Genomic DNA, 20,095 nt, shown 5'->3' on the forward strand with positions numbered 1-20,095 from the left:
GATCCCGTATGGGCAAACGCAGTATAGAACGACAACTAGATGGAGTGACAACATCAAATGCATTACAGAGAGTTAGTAAATGCAGGTGGTTCAGGGCCTTTCCTTATGGCAGTCTATGAGAGAGGCCTATCTCCAGCAGTGGACGGATAATAGCTGAAATGATGATGAGTGTGAATATTATAGAGAGCCAGTAATATTGTTTCATTTATGAACTAGAATGTTCCATTATGTACCGCAGTTTAAGATTTGAAATACAAATATAAATAAAAAAATATGTAAATATAGTAGGTATGAGTATAAAATATTTGAAGTATAAAAGTAGAAAGGGTGGCGCGCAGCTAAGTCAGATTTCAAACCTACCTTAATTACAGCGAGATTTGGAACTTTACGTAAAACATAACAAATTCGAACCGATTCATTCGCTACGTGATTCGATGATTTTTTCTTTGAAAATCTCTTAAACATATCCAGGAGTTAAAATTAACTCTCTTAAAAATCAAAGCAGCCGAATTTATTCAACGCCACCAGGTTCCGTAATTCTCTTAACCTTCCCAGTACAAAGAGTGTTGTTTTTTTAATTTGCCCTAGGACCTTATTTGTTTTTGCCAAATCTTTTCTCATTTTCATGCCAAATTCGTGCTATGTTGGTGAAAGAATACAATCTGGCATCAGTCCTTTTCATCCCTAGGTTTACATTTAGATGTAACATAAATAAAATCCTGTACCAAGGCGCATGGTTCGCGAGCAGGTCTTACAAGAAAATATCGAGTATGGAATTTTTATAGTTATAGTAATAAGCCAAATATGCATAGGCATACAAAAAAAATTACATATGTGAAAACCAATATCAATCAAGGGTCAGGTAGAGTCTTTCTCTATAAAAAATTGATTTTTGTGTCAAATATGCATAAGTTTTTGTAAACTTGTCTAAGTAAAACTTTTGTAGGTAGGTCATTTTATTTATTATTTATACTGAAATCGATATCTATTTAAGTCCATGTAGTCTTTCAATACCTGCGATTTCAATACAATCAACTATTTGATCCAATTTATTTGAAAAGGAACATTTAAAATTAATTTTCCTCTATGTACTTAAAAAATTAAAACATAAGCCGATATGGAATTTCATTCAACTTTTCCTTGACTGGAGAGGAAAAAACTAACTAGTTTAAAACAGTAAAAACTGTTTGTTATCTATTGTGTACTATACATTTTTACAAGTGTGCTGTATGCACACGGTTTCTGTCTCTGTCTGTTCCCATTTATAGAATTTTCTTGTCATGAAAATAGTACAAAATTGTATTTTTGACACGTTCATATAGGTCTAACAGGGGCACCCCATGCTTTGCACGAGTATCTATCTCGACAGAAAGATAAAAGATAACAACAATATTAAACGTAAAGCTATTCACTTACACCACAGCATTTTTTTAGTTTTAGCATCTTAAAGAAGAATTTACATATACATATTTAACCTTGATTACGAAACTACTCGTATTTAGTTCGATGAAAATTAATGTCATAATACTATTGTCATCATCTTTCGATTGACAAATTTAAACAAAAAACTATTATTGTTATATAAATATAATAGTTAGATATATAGCCTCGCGGACTTTTTTGCAAGCGAAATTTTTTCTTCAAGAATTTTCGCAACGCACGCCAAATAAAGACTTTTATAGGCAAATTTTTGATGCCCTGAATTGATAATTTTCGTAAGGATCTCTACTTTTTTTAATAATATAGCGACTATGTTCTAATAGTATACAGTTTCGCTCATAATATAGCTTTCTATTATAAATTTTTCCCTTTTTATAACATTAGTAAAGCTACACACGTTATAAATACGTAATGTCAGATGTATTGGAATCGAACAGAAGATTGGGTCGGTATAATATGTATTTTTCTTCCACTCGCCTCTATTTATAGTCTTTTCAGTATTTGGCTCTATTTTCATTGTCATGTCATTCATCGATTATGTAGTCCGCCTTATCTTTTATTGTTGGTTCTTTTTATAATAAAAAAACATATGGATGTATTTATACAAATGTTAGTTTTATTATTTATGTAATACATATATATATATATATATATAACATACAGCTAGTATAATATATAACTTGTATTTATTGTATAGTATTGTAAATGCTGATGTTTCTTACTTTTAAACTATTATTCTAAATATAAAATTTCAAGATTCTAACATAAAAATGGACGTACTTTCTATACAAACTTATACTTCAAATTTCAATCATTTAGACTATGGTTTTCTATAAATTCTGGAATCACTTAATTTTGCAACAAGTTTGAAAACAAGAGTGCAGACTCTATACAAACTTTCAACCCCTTTTACGATTTTAGGGGTCGAATTTGCAAGTCCTTATCTTACTATACTGTTATTATTATATTATATACGAAGTATGTAGCGTACATTATTTTGTCTCTACATGTGTAATAATTTCAACTTAATAATAAATTAGGCAATCAGAACTTAATCTTTTTAATATCTTTATTCAATGTTTCAGTAAATCTTTCATCTCGTATACATTTCTTGCTTCGATCACTTTCATAATTCGTCTTTTGAATGTGCAGCGATTTCAGAGAATTTTTACTTCTTTCATAGATAAGACAATCTATCTAATAATCATTATAGTTTAAGTCTTCCATTTTTGCATTGTATACATATCTACTTCATCAACGTTTCATCTGATATTCTTTCCTTATGCCTGAACCAAAGTGAATGCATTTTTTTTTATTTGACACCGATACCTTAATAATATTAGTAAAAATAATAATTATATTATTAAGCACAGGTTATATTATTAATTTTAATATAATTTTTACGGGCATTATTGACAATTTTAGTTGTGTAGCGGTGTAACGTACTACCATACCTTACGATTTTTATGGAGTTATTTAATTGCGATATAAATATTGTATTTATCAGTGGGATGTATGATTGTATCTGCCTGGACCTATGTTTCCCAATGTGGGGAATAATCCCACGCTCCACAGGGGCGCAATTTGATATTTAAGGGGGCAATTAAAAATGGACTCGAAGCGATTTTAACCCTATTGCTCCGGACCGTTTAAATGCAATGCTACGAGTAGATATCGATGCCAAATTTAACAAAAAAAAAAAAAAGTAAAATAAAAAAAAAAACTTTTCACGTTACCAAAATATCAACTGGGCAATAAGAGTCGTCAAGTAAACTTTGTCGGGAAAAATTATGTATGGGAGCATAAAAATTTTAGAAATGTTCAAGTGGCGCATGGCAACAAAAAGGTTGGAAAACGCTGGTTTGGTATTTATACATTAAATAGTCATTTTGATTTAAAAAGACATTTGAGTATGTGTAATAAACATAGTAGGCACAAGCTCTACTTAGTTCGAGACTAGTTTTTTTATACAACTTAGAATGGCAAACAAGCTGACGGCTGGCCTGATGGAAAGTGGTAACCGTCGCCTATAGACAATGAGCAGTATGGACACCATGGACATAACAGAGTATACTGTTTCGCCCATGATACCCCCATGCGTTGTTATTCCTGAGGATTCACATGTTATTCCTCTGTACCATGTAAATTCAGGCCTAAAAAAGGCCATATCCTTCCCTTCAAACCAAAACACAGCCATGCAAACACAACTGCTTTATGGTTAAAACACGAATGGGACAGAAGTACCCAAGCAAACGACTTTTGTACATAGTCTCCCTCTGCTAGTTGGCAGTTATTTGAATTGAAAGTTATTTATTTATATTAGATATTCGAAATTAGTGTAGCGAATTCATAAGAAATTAGTAATAGAATTTTTAAACTGGTTAATAAATTTCAGAAAATACCTCCATGATATTTTCTAAAATTTCTTTTTTTGGAATGATTTTTGAAAGCTTTTAAACAATGTTCCTTAATTTTTCAGCTACTTCTAAAAGCCTCCTTTTAGGTTCTCAAATATAACCTTTTCTACGTTACAATAATTCTTGTCACGATCAACAGAGTTTACTCCGTTGTGGGTTCCTTATCAGTTTTGTGTTTGAAAGCAACATTTTTATTTGCAAAGATAAATCCTGCTTCTAGCGTAGAAAAAACTAATGATAAACATGATTCCGCGTTCTAAATTCAAATACTTCAATCGAATATATCTATAAACATCTCATCGTTTATTGATCTCTTGTTACTGTCATCGATGTTCTTTTATGGAGCAATTTACGGCAAAAATTTGAAGTACAATTCTTAAGTCTCACAAACACTAAATTGGCCAATGAAATCAACCATCATAAGGATGTTGTCTAAGGATAAGGATGTTGTCTAAGGACAACATCCTTATGTTAGTAGGTAGGGAATGATTGTCGCGAACCGGTGGTTATCATGCATTGTTATTTTGGTCTAAAGAGTAGCCGTAACAATTGTACTAGAGGCATGGATGTCTAAACATAAAGAGGGCCGTGTCAACTGGGACGCAGCAGTAATTAGAACGAAATAAAAAGTAGTCTACAAATACGATTTGTTGAGTACTGTACCTACTAGTCTTACTGTCATCAAAGTTTATAAATATATTCCTCTATTTAATAATGCACCGCCTACTTATTTCTCCGTTTACCCAATGGTTGACTGGTAGAGAACACCGTTCGGTATTAAGTCCGCCAAATATACATAGTTTTACTGTGCAATAAATTTAATAAATATATAGCCTTTATATAATTTCACTTTCCAAAAACTATGCTTATTCTAAAATTATCTGATGTTACCTACATTATAACGATTATATAATAAAGAACTCGTAAACAGAATTTTTATGAAATATTGACTGTCAAGCATCACGCCATAAACACTGAAATTATATTTTACACAACATGTAATAATTACAGCGAACCAATATTACAGACCGAATACATCACTACAATATTGAACAACAATGTTGCAAAATTGTTGAATATACAGTAGTTCTTTATCCGAGCAACCGAACTATTTAACTACTTGTATTCTATTATGAAGAGCATTTGATTTTGTACAATAATAAACTCTTGTTTTTTCTTTGTACAGAACCGTTGTTTTATGTTTATCATAAAACATTTATTGCAAATAATTATCTTAAATCTATCTTATGCAATATAGTGTCATGTCTGACATAAATTGTAATACCTATTTGCTGCAGTAGGTAGAAAATTGGTAGGGACGCCTTACATATTAATAATGTAACATTTACTAGAAAGACTTTACAGAAATGTCTGCTATTTGGCTACCTCAGTCTCACTTAGGTTTTTGCTGTGCTTACCATATTTCGGTTTAGGATAATAAAGGTACGAAAGTGAAGTTATAGAGCTTTAAGTATAGCACCATAGTTCGCAGAAATAGAAACACATAAAATATACTATGGGCGTTACAGTGTGTCCCGTGATGCCTACGTTGCTCTTCATGTTTATAGGTGACTGTTACCACTGTTTGTCAAGTGGGTCGCTAGGTTGTCTGCCATTTTGAGTTGAATAAAAAATAAACTCTTATCGACTTGAATCTCCAATATGTCGTAATTAAGAGGTTGTAACCTAGAAAACTTTTATGTGATAAAAAATGATTTATTCATTAGTATATTGCGAATTATCTTAAAACTACTTAACTTTTTGGTTCAGAATTATAATGCTGTGTCTACTATAAAATATTGTCCGCTTTAGTTTAGAGATATTAGTGATTAAATGTCTTTATAATAAATATATTGACACCAGTCTTTACATATCTATATAATATTTAGAATAGAGAACTTTTTATCCCGGTCACGCGGTCAAGGTCGCGGCTAGAGCTAGATATTTCATAAATATCTAAAGCACTGCAGTTGCATACAGTAAATTGTAATATATTTTTATTTTCTCTGCGAAAGGTAATAACGACAATACTAACACACCAACTTATCCACATCATAATAATCGAAACAAATATATAAATTATTTAGTCAAAATATATAAAAAAAAGTTTATTTTTTTAGACGTTTAGCTAGTCACAAAAATTTTTCACATATTTGTCGCAACCTTTTTGTAAAAGGGAACAACAAAATAATAGAAAAGATTTAAACTGAACATAGTACAATTCTTACAAAAGACTTTCCCTCTATTCATCCATATAATTGAATTAACAAGCAAAATGCATAATCATTCTATTAAGCATTTACTCAATCACTATAATGAACCGCCGTGTTTAGTTGATACTTAAGTTTCATTTAAAAATCATCTGAAACGGACACTCATAATATGTAGTCATTGTTAGGCAAGGAATGTTGCGTTGGTTTGGTCATTTGGAGAGGATGGATGAAAGAAGAATTACGAAAGAGATTTATCGAGCAAGAATGAATGGAGATGTCGGTAGGGGCCGCCCTAGACGGACGTATGTCGACCAAATAGGCGACGTGCTGAAGAAGGGCCAAATTAAAAGTACCCGTAACCGACGAGCGTGTATGACAAGATTGATGAATGTGGAAGAAGCGAAAGAGGTTTGTTTGAATCGAAGCATTTGGCGTTCCATTGTTTCTGCCTACCCTAATGGGAGACAGGCGTGACAGATATGTATGTATGTATGTATGTTAGGCAAGGTTTATCTTTAATATGTGAGACGAATAAGTATAAAAATAGTCCCTTTCATGTTTAACTAGCATAGAAAATATTAGCATTTTTTAAAACATTATGGTGAATTAAAGAGAAAATAAATCCCTAAATCCACATATGCAACATAATTCTGAGCTAAGGGCTTGAGAACTATAAAGTTGCTAGTTTCTATTCTACGTCACTTGTTCAATACAATTAACGTAGAAAGTTAGATTCCATTTTATTTTTAAAGAGTCCTCCAAAACTTCGTATTTTCTTAATAGATTTCCTTTTGTTTTGGATCACAAAGCCGTGTATCTATTATATAATAAGCAATTACTTAAAATGCATATCCTTTCGAGTTTTACTTTAGCTGATAATTTTTTTAATAATTCTATTTTACAAATTTGATAATACAATTGTTTCCATCAAATTTATTCATTATAAATTACAAAACACCTTATCTTTAAGTACCTACGTCATGTAAAAAATACAATAGACGTAGATATTGCTTTGGCGGTATGTAACAACCGACATACCTACTTTAATAATAATGACGTCTGGTCAACGCATTTACTTGGCTTCCAGCTATTTACGCCATTACTTGTATTATCTACACCATACACATTCATATAATATTCAATAATGTATTTATCTATACTACCTAAACTATTCTTTTAAGAAGTTATGCCTAATTGTATGACCATCTAACTTACCAAAATAGAACCTATCGAAACTAATAAAATATAATAATTAAAGAATTTGTATGGCGTGCATGAGCAAGTAATAAAAAATAGTTTTAGACATTAACTTTTAAGGGTCTTAAATAGTGGTTGAAACTTGAATTTACATCAAAATTTATACAATAAATATATGACTGATATACCTGATTAATTCTGTTATAATTATTTACATTATTATTGAAAATAATACAACAAAAACACGACAGTTACATCATTCAATTAGATAGGATAAATACCAAATTTCAAAGACAGGAAGTTAAAAATTGGTTAAAATACCAATTCTATAAAATGTAAATAATATATATGCTTAACGATCTATAAATAAAAATATATAATGAAATTCTGTAACGGAGTTTCATTCGATTAGGGAAAGCAAATTTGTGTGGAAATTAATCATTTTCGAAGGTTAGAGATGTAAACAATGAAAAGTGCCTGGACGTTCTATTCTAAACATGATAAGGATAATGTAATATTGATTGATCATTTTTCAGAAAACAACACCATTAAAAGTTAATAGATATTATTGACATGTATAAAGATGACATTTTATATTCAGTGTCATCATTTTTTAGTTAAATTTTAAAAGATATCGTCAGTTATCAAAATTGAAGTTGAACAAATTGAAATATTTGATAAAACTCTATACAAGATTCAATCGAAATAGTCTACTTTTAAAATATTGTTTTACCAGTAACTCTATAATTTTACCAAACAAACATGTGACAAAAAACGACTCGACTCGTAGGACTCGATATATTCTGACGGTTTGGATTTTCAGTTTCACGAAATTTGTGTCTTAAGGAAAGGCGGGGTAGTTTATGCCTGCCACAGAGTTGTCTGGTGCCCATCCGTAGCGGAGAATGCAGTCCACGAAGTTATGTCTGATAAGAGTACATGCACCTTTTTAAGGGGCCAGACTCCCCCTAAAAGATAATCTATAATACACTAATAATAAGCACACTCTTAGCTAAAGGCAACGACTTCGATTTCACACTATAATATTTTGTCACATTGATATATTTTTCAAAAAGGTAACAAATTTTAAGTTTAAACTTGTGGGAAATGACGTGAAAATTTGTAAAGAAATAACAAAGATTATTTTAAAAAGAATTTCTTATACAAGAAATACGAGATGAGTAGTAGTCTACATTTTTTTATGTAATATAGAATGACAAACAAGCTAACGGCCCACTTAAAGTAAATTTAAGTTTGGAAAGTAGTAATCGTCGCCTATAGACGTGAACAGTAAATACTATGGACATAACAGAAGAGTAAGGGATACGCAGGAAGGGTATGCTTAATATACCCTTCTTGCATTGCCATTCCTGAGGACTAAAGTGTTATGTCTGCGTACCCTGTAATTTCATTGTCATATACCCGACCCTTCAAACCGAAACACAGCCATACAAACAACTGCTTTACATACATTTTGCTACATGCTAGTAAAAATAGAAAATGAAGGTAAAACTTATGGTGGCTGTCGTTATTGAATGTACCATGAAACTTAAAATACTAATTATCTTCAAAGATGTGAACAAACTCTATTTCAACCCTATCACATATTAGGAAGTGGTCGGAAATCCGATATATATCCGATAATAATATTCACTTATTTCTTTAACCCCTTGAGAGATAATTTTCTTAGAACTCGGAAATTTACTTCGGTGAAGTGGCATGTCAATTGGTTACCTTACGTTATGGAGGTCATTGAAATTTGTAGCAAATGAAGTAAAAAAACTTCTTTCGCCCACACATTAACCTCTTATGTAAGCAATTATAAATCCGTTACGCTCGCCATCTCTTTTACAAAGCCTTTCACGAAACCCTGTAACTCTGTCCTTATCACACTAGGTGTGTTGTCTACAATAAAAACTGGATGTTATTTTTAACTCGTCGGCTTGTCGCGCCAACAGCGGACTAAAAACCCTTCCGTTCAATGTAATTTATATAAAATAGGTAATGCAATAGTTATTTAGAATAAATAAGCCACTTGTTTATATGTCACGATAAAAAAGGAAGACATCTATTTATAATTTGTTTTTATTGGCATATTTAGTAAACAATCTCGACATGTTATTTATCGGAAATAATTATTTAAAAATAAGATAGCGTAAAAAATAACAACATACAATAATAAGTTCATATAAATAATTAACACAAAAACCTTTTTATTCTAGTTATTTGTTCATTTTATTCACTATTATCTTGATAAAAAACCTGCCGAGATTGTTTATATAATATGCCAAATATGCATAAAAATCATATAATTATTCTACTTCGCACTGTCACACAAATATATGTGTACGATGATTGATGATGAACAATACAAAAAATTGTTAAAAATTATATTGGTTTTCATCTAAACGACTACAATACATAAGTTACTTAATGCTTCTATCGCATGTTATAAATACATTCTTCAATTATTGGGATAAAACTAATGAAACATAACAAAATGTCACTGTTTGTTTTATAAAATATTTCGTTGGAACAACGTTCCGCTTTCATGAATATATTATTTGAAAAGCTTCAAGTTTAGTATCGTAAAGAATCAGAACAAGCATAAATTGTTGGTATCGCGAGGAACGGCTGCTTTATATTTGGAATAGAGCCAGAATCATAAAGAACAGCGGAGTCCGTGCGTTATGGGCCCGACGTCCTAAATTTCAGGCCCAAAGTTATTAAATATTTACTCGTATTGAAGAGCACACAGTTAACCTACTTATTATATTGACGCCCGAATCGTAGCTTAGATCTGTCGTCTTATATCTACAATCTATGTAATACGTGCAAGGACATCCTATTTCAATTTTACAATATTTTTTATTTATTTATAATTACATATTTGGCGATTACTAATTGCAACTAATTATATTATAGGGAAATCATGCTCCAATTATGATTCTGATTATGTTTAGTCCTTTTCTCTCATCATCCTGCGTTTCTGCTTCCCTAAACACCTGTCTCCCTCTTTGCAATCACACCATAATTATTATAACATGACTATTTATATTCTAAATATATTTAACATATGTAACACCTTTCACTACTTCAAGCTTCAGTTCATTACTAGTTTGTCGGATTCGCATTATAAAATTCCATCGTCAGTTAAATATCACATATTCAGTTTTTTTAATGAAAACTCATTCATTAATAACTAAATCAAATTAACGTAAAACCTTTTGGTGATTAATTATCTTTTAATAATTCTCCGGATAATTAAATACTTAAAAAAATCTATTGATTAAAAAATATAAGTAAACGTGTATTTATTTTATTTGAAAGTAAGTGCTTTTTGTGTCTACGACTGTTTGACTGATTGATATACTTGTTTGTTTCAGCTGTAAGAGCGGACCGCATGCGAGGTGGGCGAAATAAATTTGGACCCATGTACAAACGTGATCGAGCTCGTAAGTTACAAATGATGCGACAGCGACAGATAGCCGTGCAGACTTTGCGCGGTTCGCTCGGTGATGGCGGTTTGGTGCTTGGCTTCACATCGCCATACGCCGCCGTTCCAGTGAAACAAGAGATCCAGATCCCACAAGTGTCATCGTTGACGTCCTCTCCAGAGTCATCACCGGGGCCAGCGTTGCTGGCCGCACAGCAACCACAACCCCAGCCGCCGCCGCCGCCTGCCCATGACAAATGGGAGGCGCATTCGCCGCACTCGGCGTCGCCAGACGCTTTTGCGTTTGACGCGCCGGCCACCACAGCTGCTACACCATCCAGCACAGCCGAGCCCACCAGCACAGAAACCCTCCGACTTTCACCTATGATCCGTGAATTTGTTCAAACTATCGATGATCGCGAGTGGCAGAATTCGCTTTACGGACTCTTACAGAGCCAAACTTACAATCAGTGTGAAGTCGATCTCTTCGAGTTAATGTGTAAAGTGCTGGACCAAAACTTGTTCTCTCAAGTGGACTGGGCGAGAAACACCGTGTTCTTTAAGTATCTAAAGGTGAATTTTCAGATAAGTATGAAATCCTGCCCTCAATCCCTGAAACCCAATCCTGGTGTACACCAAATTTGCTGGCGAATGTGACGCATTGCGCTGCAAAGCGATATTTATTCTCTAGGGTTGATAATAATGAGGCTTTGCGAATTTTTTTTAGTTCTGTACGTGCAGACAGTAGTTATGATATGGTTGTGTGAGTAGGGGCGCGTGTGACGCAGCAGGCGACGCGGTGCTGCTCGCAATCGATACACCGCGCCGCCCGCGCCTCGCCACACCAACTGGGTCAAGTTCCCACGACAAGCGTGCCGATTGCCGCTGCCGCGATGCCGGCCGTCGTTTGTCGCTATTCTATTCTACATAAGCTTACATATATATATATATATATATATATATATATATATATATATATATATATATATATATATATATATATTACATTAACGCGATGCAAGACATTGAACATAAGTTAAAAGAAATATTCCACGAAATATATAAAAATGAGAATTTACATTACCTACTTAATGCGGATAAGATTAACACATAGGTAACTTATTAAAATAGATTAATATATATAATAACAGCGAGCGTTAACTAAAACAATAGAAGATGCCAATTATGGGCGTCGAGCGGGAGTTCAATCAATCAGCTAGAGTCAATCGACGAGGAACGGGAGCAGCAACGTCGGTGGTGGCTGCCGCAGCGTGGTCGTCGTACGCTTACGCAAGACCCGCAACCGGTCACGTGGGCGCGCGACGTTGCCACACTGTTCTCATCGTTTCATCTCATTCCCGCGGACAGCCTCCACTTCACAGCTAGCAATTTTTGTTTGTACTGAAATGACGCAGCTTAGTTACGGCCCATTCTCAGAATTAGGACAGCGTTGAGATGACTCTATGTCTTATATGTATTTTTCGGAAATGTTTACCCTAAATAACAACACATATTTCAATATTGATAAAATCAATTCTAATACAATTCATTATGTAGACGACATTTTAATTAACAAATAACCTTAATTCCATTCTTACATATATCTACAATTCATTTTGTAGTCATCCATCCTTCCAACAAGTCGGAGAGTATTTTTAAAGAGATTCCGCTTGGCTGACCGAGATGTTGATGACCTACGCTTTCTCCAGACGGATGTGATGTAACGGTTCGGTGCGGGACGGCAACGCTGCACTTTCGTCGGCGCACTTGACACACTGGCCGTGGCCGAGTTGCCGCGAGAAAGCACTTTTTACCGCGCCGCGTAACCGACGGTAACGGAGACGTAACGAGTTATGCGATCTTTCTTCGCTTTCTATTACGTAATTTCTTTCCTTTAGTAATACCATGACACGGTGAACTTGAACGATTGATGACATCGTTTTGTCATATTATCTTATTAGTTGGCTACGTATTCAAAATACATGGAGATTGACACTCGGTAATAATATATCCTGTTCAGGTAGTTGATCGGCATTGTTATCATATTAGTTTGTTGTGTACAGCACAATTGTTCCGGTATCCTTTGGACTTTGTTTCTATTAATTTGAACGAAACCATGCATATAAACTATTTACATGATATTTATATTCATACAGTAGTTTATGTAAATGTATAATCATCTCAATTCCAAATTACACCATTTATTTTTAAATTTCTAATTTTTATATCCTGAAGACCTATCAAATCTCAAGAAGATAGTAATGATTATGTTTAGATCATATTTTAAATGATTTCTGTGTTGTAAGTCTAGATTATTCTGACCTAGCTGGATTTCATGGCTTTGCCTGTGGAAATTAGGATTAAATAAATCCTAATTCCATTCAAGTTTGTTCTTAAGTGATATATGATTGATATTTATAATATAAATAGGATTATTTATTTTGACATTTCATTCTTATACTTCCATCACTGTATTTCCTTCTATGGTCTAAATACCAAATATATTCTGTACAGATTCTTGTTTTTATCTGAAATAAGTATAACTAGTGCAATGCACAAAGGAATCATGCTTAGCCTTTTATGAATGTATTCAGGTCAGTCAATCCTCTTTTCCTCTTTTCATCTCAGTTCTAATAGGATAAAGTGACCACACGACAAGCGTTAACGTGCCTATTTATGAGTATTTGAAACAGTCATGTAGAGATATCTGTACTTTAAAAATTACAAATACATTCAAATTAGTTCCTTTTTCCAATAATCATAAGATATGCTTTCTATTCATATTTTCTTTCCTTTGCACTCTGACTCTTGTATTGATACCTATTGTTGGCAACTTAGCCAGCCGGCCTTTTTATATGTTAGGTTTTTATATTCTTTTTTTATATTCTATTTGATATAGATATGCTCCTTGTCGACAATTTCTCTGTACATTTTCAAATCGTTCACATGATGTGTGCATAATTGATATTGTTCCTAAGTCACAGTACTTATCAATTTCTGGCCGATCATTATTAGTAAATAACTTTAACAACAACTTTTTGTTAATAAGTTTTTAATCTTATAACGTTAAGATTTTATTAACGTTATCACTGTTATATAACGACAACTATCAAATAAATTCTATAAACTTCCTGTTGTTCAAGTTTTCAGGCACGCCGCAATTCGAGGCGACTTTGACCTACTTTGCTTGATACCTAGTACCGACAACTCCAACCAAGATGGCCGCCCGAAGGGAATGCTAACCATCGTAACCATCCCAAAAGGTCACATATCTCAACAACTGCTACGTTCCTTTCCCTACTTTATAACACTAGCAATAAAACCTCTTTTTGAACTCATTTTAACTGTTCAGTGGGCAGTCGTTGATATTATTAGGATTGATATTCTCAACCGTGACGAGTTCTTGCAGCAATGAAAAGCGACTAACTTCCTTCGAGGGAAAACAAAGTTACACTCATATAATATTACAGTCACATTTAAAAAACAGCGATTGCTAAATTGCAAAGATAATGTATTTTTACTGCTGTATTTTACAAGAATTAACGTAATAACGTAGCCTTTGTAATTAAATATTATAACCGAAAGGACTTAATATAAATGTTGAGTAGAACAACTGTAAGTACTCGAAAAATGAGTGATCGGATAAGCAGATACAGTATGGTTGGTAAAGATTTCATCGGGCCGATCTCGATTCATCGCGTTGAGCAAGCAGTATGCGGTGTAGCAATAGCTTCAAGCTCTAAAATTCAGTTGTAACATTTCGTAAACGGCAAATTTAACGCGCTCGCGCACCGCCCCGTGTTTTCTAATGCAACTCAATAAAATGTAGGTCATGAAACGATGCACGAATTGACTAAAACTTGTCTGATAGAATAGTTGGATTAGAAGTGAAGTAGCTATATTCTCAAACGTTGATTTCTATTCCAAAATTATCCATCCAAGTCATTAATTACTAAATTAGGTCAATTAAAGGAACGTCACACGCTTCACTATCACACAACATATATCGCGTCCTCAAATTTTGCCGTTAAATTTTTATTACATAAATGAATGAATTCGAGTAACGGGGCAGTTAGCAGTTGAACTTGATAACAAATATTTTAAATGATTAATTGCGAACCATAATCAATAAGTGCATAACTGCTTCATTACTGGTTTTTTCTTTTTTGTTTTCAACGGCAAAGTACTTCCTCCTCCCTAAAATTGTTAAAATATTCTGAATAATTTGTGCTCTGCACGTGTAGAAATTTGTTCGTCCTTTGTTCCAGGTTGATGACCAAATGAAGTTATTGCAACATTCGTGGTCGGACATGTTGGTTTTAGATCATCTTCACCAGAGAATGCACAATGGTTTGCCTGACGAAACAACACTACACAATGGACAGAAGTTTGACTTACTCTGTCTCGGCCTCCTTGGGGTGCCTTCCTTAGCTGATCATTTCAATGAGCTCCAACATAAATTGGCGGAACTCAAGTTTGACGTGCCGGACTACATCTGCGTTAAATTCTTGCTTCTTCTTAATCCTGGTCAGTATTATTATTATAGTTTGATGTTTAAAATCATTTTGTTAATGTAAAGAAGCTTCCTTTGCGAATGATTTTTATTTATGTTTGATTTTGTTTTGAATATGTACATACGTGTTTATTCTGAATAAAAATAATGCAGTTTGCATTCTAATTTATCACAAAAATTACAACGTATTTACTTTATGTTTGTCTTGAAAAGTTATCTTGGGGTTTCAGAGGTGAGGGGCATCGTTAACGTGAAGTGCGTCAGAGATGGTTACCAGACAGTGCAAGCAGCACTTCTTGATTATACACTCACCTGTTATCCTACGATACAGGTAAGTATAGTAAAAAATATCACTACAGTTTATTTTAATTTTGCCAAACAATAAACTTGACAAGATCTTCTAATCTATTGTACTCGTAATATGGTAAAATCAAATGATTATAGTATTATCGATAGTGTCTTACCTTGTATTGTAATACCTAGTCTATTTAGGTTTGTCATAAAATAGAAATGTGTGCGTCATATGAAGCTATAACAGCTTCTTAGGAAATACATAATTGGTACCAGAGACGATAAAATAAGTATTTTGCGCTGTCTATAGTCTATGTTCATGTTTATGTCTATAGATCACTTTTATCATGACATGAGAAAATATATGTTTACTTGACTGCTGAATAAATAATAACTTTGACGGAAAGGCTTTCTTAAGGTTGAAATGAAACGGTATCCCACCAGCAATATCGGTTTATGCTAATTGAGTACAAATTATGAATGATAGGTAAAGAGGTAGTTAGGTCAGTTGGTTCATGGTGACGAATTCACCTGTAGTTAATCGCAATAGTGTCCAAGAAGGACCGCGTTCAGGTCGACGACTTTATAGCATATCTCTTTATGGCATAACAACCAATACGAACTTGTTCAACAACTTTCCTCAAGAAGTTTAGTGGAAATCTTAAAATAATTTATGAACTTTTCATACAGATCGTATTTGATTAAGTATGAATGATTATTCTGTTTCATGAGTATAATCACTGAAATTCATTTTGACAAATCAGTTTAGATTAGTCCTGTACAATACTACGGTTCTAGACATTTGATCTTTAAGACTTTATACCGTCCATTTTGTTTAACAAATATTTTCAATTTAATTTTCAGGATAAGTTCGGCAAACTAGTGCAAGTAGTGCCCGAAATACATGCGCTGGCGGCGCGAGGAGAGGAACACCTTTACCAGCGGCATTGTGCGGGTCAGGCTCCTACACAAACACTTCTCATGGAAATGCTACACGCCAAGCGCAAGTGAGTACCACATTTACAACCTGTTTTTTAAAAATCTCGGCATATATTTTAAACAACTAAAAAAGAAAAATTTTATGTATTAGACAATGTTCACGACTATGAACTAATAGGGTTTCAAAGCATTTCACGCTTGTTGTTTTTATATTATTATATTATAATTTTTAAATAAATATCAATAAAAATACACACTAAGATTGTTTACTAATTGTAAGTATAGGAAAATCATAATATCATACCTTTTAAAACCACCTGAACAATAAAAATATTTAGTTTATTTTAATACATATGTATAATCATACAATAAATATATTATGTGTATTTAATAACACTTAAGTCTAATTAATGTTATATGTATATAGTATGTATATAATATATATGTATATAGATAAAAATGGAATAATGTGTCTCGTTCTAGGCCGAACGGAGGCGAAATGGTTAACCGGAGTGCTGAGCACACGTCAACTCTAGACCGATTGTACGTTACTCTGTATATATGGAATTATCCTTATTATCATAACACAATCATTTTATTTTTAAACATATATTTACTTCTTCACTAACCTCCATAGAGTTGCCAGTTACACCACATATATTTTTTATGTATTTAAATAACACATGATAGTGATTATAATTATTATACCCAATTATAATTGTATTCATAACAGTCAGAATTAAACATTTATACACCATTTATTAAACATTATATATAATTATACAACAATTATTAGATAAATAAATCTGGCAGCTCTAGGTTTATCACAGAATGCTTTTCAGTAATTTTTTTGGTGCTGAGTACTTAAGTATAGTTCTTAACTATTCTATTATACGCTTTTCACTACATTTTGGTTTTGTGTATCCTATTAACTCTGGTATACTAAAACTCTATTTAAATTATTTATATCTACCTACTAACAATTGGTTATCTTTTTATGAGTAAAGCAAACATGTAAATAAACACTTAATAGGTATATAAAATAACCTGTAAATTTGGAACATTTTATCAGTATCATTTGTAACGCGTTCCACTTACCACTGCAATAGTTTACTTTTTGTTCGGAAAATGTACTTTAATTATAAAATTAATCAAACCGTTTTAAAATGGTTGCTTAACAAGAGGTAAAAATAATTAACAAATAACAAAGATAATTAGATAGTTTTTAGAGTCTAGTAGTTAAACGATGCTTCAATTGGCAAGATTTCCCAATCATCTAATTTGTCGAATGTAGGGCAAATTCTACAGATATAGATAAATGTATTCTTGTGTTGTATTTCAGTAGTTATAGGTATTATAACACTTTAACATTGTTAACTACACAGAAAAGGTTGTCGATTAAAATATTGTGTGAAGCTTTTTCGCGATTTTTCATCGTTAAACCTCGATAAATATTATTATAAGATTTATCCATATTGTAGTGAAGAAACATGTTATACTTATTTAATCCAATTTTTTCGCAATTTTATATAATACATTTTGCACTGTGGAAAAAACTATTATATATTAGTTTTATATATATAGTATTATATATTAGATATTAGTCAAGACCCCTTTCTTCCCGACGTGTGATTGGGTGAAAATCAACTCGACATTTGAAGTACATCGACAGTTGCGACTCAGATGCAAATTTAGTTTAGGATTCGATGTAATATCAAAAATAAATTTTAGTATTAGAGATAGAAAATAGGTCCTCAAAAGTGACCCCATTACGTGTTTAATATCACTCCTGAAAGATAGTATGCCAGTCAGAACAATGACCCTATCACCCTCCAAATAGCCATTTGACAACAAAAATACGTAATGACGGAGCATGTAACCAAACCACAAGCAATAATAATACCAAATGTGTTAAAGAAATAAAAATGACAAGAGAAAAATCTTATTATAATAAAGATATCAGATAACTAAAGAAACATATCAGATAGTAATCTAAAGTGACCCAATTCTCTAACGATAACGATTTTTGTTTCTTACTATTTATAATCCGATAGTAAAAATATCATTATACGTCACATAGGTGCTTTAAATGTTGCTCGTTTACTGAATTTCATATCTTCTCATTGAATTAGGAAATTAGGTTACATTGGATAAGATATCGCAAAATGTTACAACGAAAAATTATCATTACATATCTAGTTTTATCAACGCTGTTAATAACAGAAAGGTCGTAAAATTCTTAGAAACAATTTTTTTAAGTAGATGTATAATGTATATTAAGAAAATCACTGCAATAAGCACTTTACATTGAAATTATTTGAATGTTGAATAATAGGCTATTCGCGACATAGACATGAACCATGTACATGAATAAGGGCTCCAATTGAATTCGAAACTGATCGGGCAATCCCGAATTTAAAACGTAAAACCAACGTTAACAAATACAATATTTGTATAAATAAAAACGTGGAATCGCGTATCCACAAGTAGATTTTGCTTAGCAACATAATAGCGAAAAAAACAGACGAATCAGTCTCGTAAAAAGCGAAGGGCTATAATTAGGATTTTCTATGTGCCTACCATATATACTAGCGATTCCACATACTTTGGCAGTGATAACAATTGGAAGCGAGCATGAAAATCATTTTACACTAATTTTTTTAAAGGAAAAAAAATATTTTAAACATAAAGTACAGAAGTAGTATCACAAGTTTTTAATATAAGTGGAATTTTACTTACCTCTTATGAGCAGCGTGTAATGATTTGTTCAAGCTCCGCAGTTACAATTTTTATATTCTTCTAAGATATGATCCTTCACCGATCCAACTTCCTGTTTTTATGTTGTTGTCACAAAGCCACACTCTAGGGATTGAAAAAAAATATCTTCCTTAAATAATAATAAACAGAAATGAAACAAAATGAAAAGAAACAAAAATAAGAATAAACAGAAAAAAATAAACATTATAAAAATTTTAATTATTAGGTAAATCCAATTAATAATAATGGAAATATGAACAATTTTTATTTCCGCAGTGAATTATTTGATTTTCATATATTAATTAGTTATAATATTTTATGTAGGCATATATTTATTCCGTAATAGTAATGTGTGGTATATTACTATTACGCAATAGTATAATGTAGCACAGTTTAGGGCGTTTATCATCATCCATGCATGCACCCATTGCAAAATACGTCAAAACCACACACTATACACAAGTATCTAAGTGAACTATGATTTTTTTTACAAATAATAAAGTGCAACAATGGCAGGTACTATCCTAAATCTATAGCAACAATATATCACGTGCTTTACAATTGACATGGACAATAAGACTGTTAACTTTTTTTTTTATTTTACACTATAATATGACAAAAGTAAGTTAATTTAACATAAGCCTTTACATCGTCCCCTTTGCAGAACAATGTTAATTTGTTCATTATTTGCTTTACTAGTCGTGCATAATTGTTCCAAGTATAGTTATGCGTTAGACTGCATGGAAAAATTACATTTATTAGATACGGTGGAATAGTTATTTATCCCTAGGGTTACTGCACTACTAAATATCTAAATTAAAAATATATAAATATAACTACACTATTTTTTTAGTAAATAATTACAGTTTAAAGATTAAATATGTAATTACAC

At 32.3% G+C, this 20,095-nt stretch overlaps 1 protein-coding gene across 1 annotated transcript in view; it reads left to right on the plus strand.

Annotated features, from left to right (window-relative positions):
* Positions 1–20,095, plus strand: part of LOC113517310 (nuclear hormone receptor FTZ-F1) — a 138,914-nt gene that overhangs the window by 108,338 nt on the left and 10,481 nt on the right. The window contains 5 exon segments of the mRNA XM_026901965.3: positions 10,654–11,276; positions 14,972–15,230; positions 15,447–15,547; positions 16,372–16,419; positions 16,421–16,514. Of these exon segments, the coding sequence (XP_026757766.1) occupies positions 10,654–11,276; positions 14,972–15,230; positions 15,447–15,547; positions 16,372–16,419; positions 16,421–16,514 (1,125 nt within the window).

The sequence above is a fragment of the Galleria mellonella genome, unplaced genomic scaffold (assembly GCF_026898425.1).
Source record: "Galleria mellonella isolate WM207_F2 unplaced genomic scaffold, CSIRO_AGI_GalMel_v1 utg33, whole genome shotgun sequence".
Lineage (NCBI taxonomy): Eukaryota > Metazoa > Arthropoda > Insecta > Lepidoptera > Pyralidae > Galleria > Galleria mellonella.